This window comes from Lycium ferocissimum, unplaced genomic scaffold (genome assembly GCF_029784015.1).
Source record: "Lycium ferocissimum isolate CSIRO_LF1 unplaced genomic scaffold, AGI_CSIRO_Lferr_CH_V1 ctg5467, whole genome shotgun sequence".
In the NCBI taxonomy this organism is placed as follows: Eukaryota; Viridiplantae; Streptophyta; class Magnoliopsida; order Solanales; family Solanaceae; genus Lycium; species Lycium ferocissimum.
The window spans coordinates 23628-30730 of NW_026725996.1; the positions used below are offsets into that span (position 1 = coordinate 23628).

The following is a 7103-nucleotide window of genomic DNA, read 5'->3' on the forward strand; positions in this document are numbered from 1 at the left end:
ATATCTTCAAGTTACTACGGGTAAGAAATATACATGTGAAATGTTACCCGAGCATGATGAGATCACATACCACGATAAGCCAGATGTTTATTGGTATACAATTTCATGCAATAGTAAACCAAAAGTTTATTAAAATAAATAACACTCATCATGGTAAACTTGAAGTTTACGGGTACAGATAATTTTATCAGTTGACAAGACCATTTTGATCGTCCTGATTTAAATCTGATGTGCTAATTGAGTATTAAAAATATATTGAAGAACTAGAGATTCTTTAAGAATTTGTTTGTGTTGCTTGTTCTCATGATAAGTTGATTACACCAGCTAATGTTAGGACTGAATCCCCAAAATTCTGAAAATATAAAAGGTGAATGTGGGCCCCTTCGCCTGCAATGTGATGTCTTAACTAGATTTATCTATTAGACGGTCATATATACGTTTATTGTCAATTGGAAATTTGACATTTACGAAGTTGCTTGCTCAAAATTGAGTTGGAAGCACAATTTTCAGAATATGTAATCAAGACAATTCATCTTGATAGTGCTGGTTTATATCTAAGCTGGTTTGGCATTGGATGCCTCCATAATATAGCCAAACCATTGCTTATGAACGAGCTTCGATGTTGGTCTGAGATATGATATATTGCATACAACAGCACTTATATGCTTCAGATCAATAAATTAAGACAAATTCTCTCCTCATAATTGGTTCAGGGTCAGAAACTAGATATTTTCATCTTATAGCTTTTGATGTACGGTATATGATTAATGGATATACCATAATGCACACAGATGGATTTTCCTAAAGAAAATGGGGATATATGTCACTAACATAAGGGGGCGAGAATAAGCAACTAAGAAATATGTTGGGAATTATCATCAGTATGATCCTCAGATAATTCAAGTCAAATGCTGGAAGCATTTGCTGACGCAACTATTTCATATTTCATCAGCAAAATGCTCCTAAAGTCCCTAAAGGATAGAGTCTACAGCATGCATGGAGCATGGTAGATCAATCGGTTCCAAATATAATAATCCTTGAAAAAAGGAAGGAGCAAATGATCATAATAAGGAGGCAATGTGCTCTTGAAGAGCTACGACATAACACTTTATAAACCTTATAAGAGGTTTAGGTACCTGTAAATAATGAAGTGATGAGATCTCAGTAAGTTATTGCGAACCAATACAAATGATAAATTGTCGACGATATTTTTGATATTATATAGCGCGGAATATAGTATAAGGTTGTGAGGATCCGAATTCTACGTCTCTTAAAGCATGTTGACATAGAAATAATTAGCAAGTGAAATGATACATCTTGGTAAGCGATTGGACCTGTAGTCCAGACGTCAGAAGATGTCACAATTTATACTGATGGAAGTTGTCACCTATATGGCTTACTTGACAAAATTTATATGAAAATTTCTGAAGGATTCAAAATGCCTGAAGCATATACAAATTCCTGGGAAACTTGTTTATAATCCTTAAATGGATTAAATGAATCAAGGTTGATGTACTGAAATCGCCTTAATGTATATCCATTGACGAAAGGTAAAAATATACTATGTTTACCCTTGTCTCTGTATGATAGTCAGAACCTTTCATATGAATATTATTTGAGCTCTTGAAGAGTTTACAAAAGCAGTACATTATCTATTGAAAGAAGTTGAAATAAGAAAATTGAATTGGTGCTGAACTACCATATCTTTATGCAATTGATGTACTTATATATCTTGCTATAACTACGAGCATGATATAATTTACTCCTATTTGGAGATATTGAAATAAGATCAATTGCATACTACTAATGAAAGTATGACATGAATGTGTTTATCGTAACAAATGTTGTCAAGTGTTTTGGATATACAGGGCATTCATCTAATCGACATAAGAGTTCGATCCAAATATGTTATCTCTTTCCATGAAAGATTACTGTCAAACCATGTTATTATACATGGCAGTCAAACCATAGATGATAACATCAGATAGTTTATAAAAGTAAGTCAAGAATGTACTCAGCGTGACTACAACAATACTATATGGCGATGATGCAACTCTATCTAAGGAATGAAGATTTAGATCATCAACCAGTTCATCAAATGATCATTTGACAGATCTGATCACAAAGACACTACCAACATCGACATATGATACGTTTGTATACAAGATTGAAGTACATGATTTCCAGAGGAATGGCGATATTGATAATCCTGCATATTAGTTCACCAAATCTTTGCCAACTTCAACTCTTGAGAAGATGTTATTCAAGTTTGGAATGTGAAGACTCCGACATCTTAATTTTGGTCTTCGTCAGGGGAGTGAAATACATGTTGTACTCTCTTTCGCTTAACCAAGGCTTTGTCCCATTGGGTTTTCCTGGTAAGGTTTTTAATGAATTTTTCAAAGCATATTCTTAGATATGTGTACTATTTTTTCTTCATTAGGACTTTTTCCCACAGGATTTTTCCTAATAAGGTTTTAACGAGGCACATCATCTAATTAATGGACATCCAAGGGGGAGTGTTGTAAGTTGGATGCCCACCAAAATACTTGGGCACCAAGTATGTGTGGCCACCAAGTTGTTCACTTATGACCACCAAATTGTTTACTTATTTCCTCTTATAAAAAGGAGTTCATTTGTAGAATTGAAATAGCAATAAAATATATCTCTCTCTCCCAACTTCTTTAGTTATATCTCTTGTGTCATGTACATTTAATATTATTTTATAACAGAAAGCATGGATCTAATATAGGATTGATTCTCGTATACTAGAATTTGTTATGGAAGTAAATATTTGATATGCATTGATTAACACTGCCACATATATGTAATCGTTTTTCAAAAATTGCCTATTTATATTTTAAAAAAAAAAATTAATTCGAAGTGGTAGGTCCCACCGGGACCAGGGCACGATTGGTGGGTCAGTTATCTCAGATATCCGTATCGTGCCCCCTAATTTTTTTCACTAGCCCAACCCATCACCCTCTTACCGAATTTGGATCTGGACTGGTTCTGAGCCTGGTTAGGTGGGCCAGGCCCGGGCCGACCCGGCCCAATTGACTGGCTTAGTACCAAGTCCATAATCATCATCATTTATGGACAACATAGAATATGGTTCAAAAACGTGTGCATCCCACGGCCCCACCAATCGAGTAGTCATTGCTTTCCTGTCTCCTCTCCCCTTCTGGACACATCTCTGGCTCGTCCTTGCCCCAACACGTGATTTGCCAGTACAACAGTGCTTGGCAGCTTTATACAAAGCATCATTTTGTTTCTTTCAAAATATATGTTTTTAAAGCATGCTGAGCAAACAACAAAAAACTTACAGGAGTACTTTTTTTTTCACAAAAAACATATACTTTCCTCTCTTTCAATTTATGTAAATTTATTTCTTTTTTAATTCGTATCAAAATAAATAATTTTTTTAATTTAGAAACAAATTTACTTTATGAAATGATTTACAGCCATATAAATATTCAAAATTTATTTTGAACCATAAATTTCAAAAAAAATTAATTTTTTTTAAATATAATACTCAATTAAATAGATTCACATAAATTTAAACGGAGAAAGTACATCGAACCACCAAACTTCCTTGGATTCTCTCGCTTCCGGACAAAAGCACCTAGCTTATTACTAATACCCAAATTACTCCTTAAAAATACAAAAAAGCCACTATATGAGGAAACTATAATTTAGTTAACCCACATATTATATTCCACAGTATGGTTTTGAATATTAGAGTTGAAAAGTTACGCTAAATAAGCTTAAACTTCAATAGTCTAAATACTTTCTCCTTAGTCTAGTCATCCAATATTAATCATCCATTTGCGCTGGATTATATGCTAGCCAGTATTCAAAAGGAAAAAGAAATCTGACGGTCATAAACATACTCCTTCAATCTTAATTTTCACTCTTCGCTAAAAAAATTAATTGACCAATATTCATGATCAATTCGGACACTGTATACATTAAGTATTCAGTTTTCTAAAGTAACACTTTATTTTATTTGGCTTTAGTTTGGTTTGTAGAAGTTTTAGGAAATGTTTGGACTTTTCGTGGTGATATCCTTGTGTTTCAACTACTTTTCCTGAAATGTTTAAAGTTTTGGATTATAAAAGGAGAATATTGTGCTTGAATTGCAAAAGATAATTCTTTTTATTAGACGTTTCCCAAAATCGAGGTTTGACTAGATCTTGAAAGTGAAATGTGTTTGTTGAACTTTTTCCAAATTAAAACCCAGTTCCTTGGCCAGCATAATCTAGATACTAAAATTGCTAGAGATATTGCTATTTGGCAGTTACCTTTCTCATATCAAAATGCAAAGGAATATTACAATTCATGAATAAGTAGTATTAAAGATGTGAAAAATCACTTAATATGATTACAATAATAACATACTCAGTATAATCTCACAGTGGGTCTGAGGAGAGTATGATGTACATAGATCTTACCCCTACTTCGTGGAGTAAAGATGCTGTTTCCGATAGACCCTCGGCTCAAAACAAGTGTAATCAAAGCATGATAGAAAGGAAAATACCGACAACAAAATAGCAAAATAATCAGAACAAATGAAGCAATAGGTAATAGAAAAGTAGAAGAATAAGATACTACACGAATACTAACTAGTAATAGTACAACTCTTGACTATCTACTACCCTTCTACCTTTATTCACGACCTGCAAATCTTCTCATGTGCTCGACTCAACTAAATAAAATGTGACAACCTAATCTTTTCTACCCGTACTCAATTTTATCGTTGTTTTTCTTTACTTGATAACATATTGATCAAATTTCTTGAACTGTGCAAGAGGAATCATGAAGAGAGAGCTTCAGTTTTGAATTACAGAAAACCAAGGATTTGCTACTTTGGAGTACTATATAATTGTCCTAAATGGAGACTCCTCTGTTCAACATTTCCTTGTACCTTAAAATAGAATCAACTCTTTGCATCTTCAACTGCTCTCTAAACTTGCTAATAAAATCATCCGCTTTCCTATCAACTGCTTCATCCTCCTTTCTCTCCCTCACCGTCGCCGGCCGCCTACGGACCTCCACCTCCTCCTTCTCCTTCTCCTTCTCCTCCGCCGCCAGTTGCATCAGCTCCTTCTTTACGGTACTAGTTTCTACGCATGTGGCAGATTTGCTTCTTGATACGTGACATTGCAAATCTTCTTCTTCTTCTTCTTCATGAGTAGTTTGAGTTTCAGTTTCAATGACGTCGTTGTGAGGTTGTTGTTCATCTTGATCAAGAGAGGGAAATGGGCTGGGCTTTTCGGCTGACCGGGAAGAGAAAGAGAAGTTCATGGAGCGGACACGTTGAAGTAAAGATGGACTATGGTTGTAGTTGTCCGTGAAATAAGTAGGAGTAGTATTAGTAGTTAAAGGGGAACTAAATGGATCAGGGAAAGACAAGTTAACAGACCTAACACGCTGTAATAAAGATGGAGTTCGAGGTAAGTTATTAGTACTATGTTCTTCACCTTCTTCTTCTTGTTTTTCGTCATTATTTTTGAAGGTAGAAGTAATGAGAATAGTACCAATCATGAGGTTCAAGACGCAGAAGAGAACAGTGGGGGTCAACCAGCTGTATAGAGATTCAATCATGATAGTTTTTGTGTTGGCTCTAAGTATACGAAGATGAGAGAGTTAGGGTTACAAGTTGCACGGTGAGAGAGTTTCTATTTATAGGGTGAAGGGGTAGTGGTAAATGGGCCGGAAGATGGTTAAATTTATCCACGCGCATGTGACTAAAATTTATGTGGTACAGATAATTGCAAATGTTACTTTCAGTGTGTGTTCGGTACGATTTTTAATTTTTTCTTGTTAGTCAAAATATTTTGAAGAATATTTTCTTTAGGAAAGTAAATTTCTAAAAATAAGTAAAATGACTTTTCTAATAGAATTAGAAAAAATAAGTTTCATAAGTGACTTTTCAAGTTCCTTATCTCTCCAAACCACCAAATATTGCTCCGACCCGCCCTCATAATATTTGATATACATTATATATAAAAAATTTGGGATAATAATTTTTTCTTACTTACCAAACACTAAAAAATAAGTAAAAAAAACTCACATATTTTCCGAGGAAATATTTTTTAGGAAAAAAATTTCTTTCGTACCAAACACACCCTCAATGTTGCATTTTAGGGAAAAGGGTCAAATATGCCCATCTACTGAGGGGTATATTTGTGTCTTTTTCTTAACGAAAGGAGTATATTTATCTACTTTGACTAACGGAAAGGCTATATTTATCTACTTTGACTAAGGAAGGGTATATTTAACTATTAAACTAAAGTAGAGGGGTATATTTGACCCTTTTCCCTACATTTTATTCCAACTTATAAACTGATGTTCTTCTTGTATAGGATTAGTACTGTATTTCATAATTTTGAAAAAGTTGGATGCGAAATATCATTTGTAGTATAATTTCCGAGTTTACATTTGCTTACATTTCCTCTTCATTTTTTTTAATTTTTTTTTAAAATAGGGTAGTATTATATTATACTTCAAGCTGGTGACATAGAAATGCTGTGATTTTAGTTAATTAGATACCCGCACTCCCCTAGATGATGACACATATGTTTAGGTCCCATTTGGACATGATTTGTAACCATGGTTTGAAATCATGTTTGGACATGCAATTTGGATATTTTAAGTTATATTTTCTCTTATAGACATAAAAATCTCACAAATTGTGAAAACTATCAAAATATTCTCAATTCTTATACAATCTTACCAAATGAGCAAGTCATAGTTCATAACAAAATTAGTACACTACTAAAAGGCCTTTCTAAAAAATACAACATCAATTAATCAAATTTTTGTTCAATAAAAATGAAAATTTAACATGAATAGTAATGTAACTACTCTTTAATATAATCCTTCCACATAAATTAAAGGTTGGTAGACATAAATAAATGTTGGTGGAAGTTAATAAGATTGGTAAATGATTGATGGAGGTAATTGTTAAAAGTATCTACTAACTTATGAGTCTTTTTTTACAAAATATAAACTTATGCGTTAAGTTTTATATTTAAAAAAGTTGAAACCATGGTTTCAAACCCCAAATCATGCCTTTTTGGATGATTTGGACATTATTT

General features: G+C 33.4%; 1 protein-coding gene across 1 annotated transcript; it reads right to left on the bottom strand.

Moving 5' to 3' along the window:
* Positions 1-4551: 4551 nt before the first annotated feature.
* Positions 4552-5673, bottom strand: LOC132044926 (pathogen-associated molecular patterns-induced protein A70-like). The gene has a single exon (XM_059435464.1). The coding sequence runs from the start codon at positions 5605-5607 to the stop codon at positions 4891-4893; it is 717 nt and encodes a 238-aa protein (XP_059291447.1). The 5' UTR covers positions 5608-5673; the 3' UTR covers positions 4552-4890.
* Positions 5674-7103: the final 1430 nt, after the last annotated feature.

What these genes read in the sequence shown, in the direction of transcription:
- LOC132044926 (XM_059435464.1), bottom strand. Translation starts at nt 5,607, where the DNA reads ATGATTGAATCTCTATACAGCTGGTTGACCCCCACTGTTCTCTTCTGC.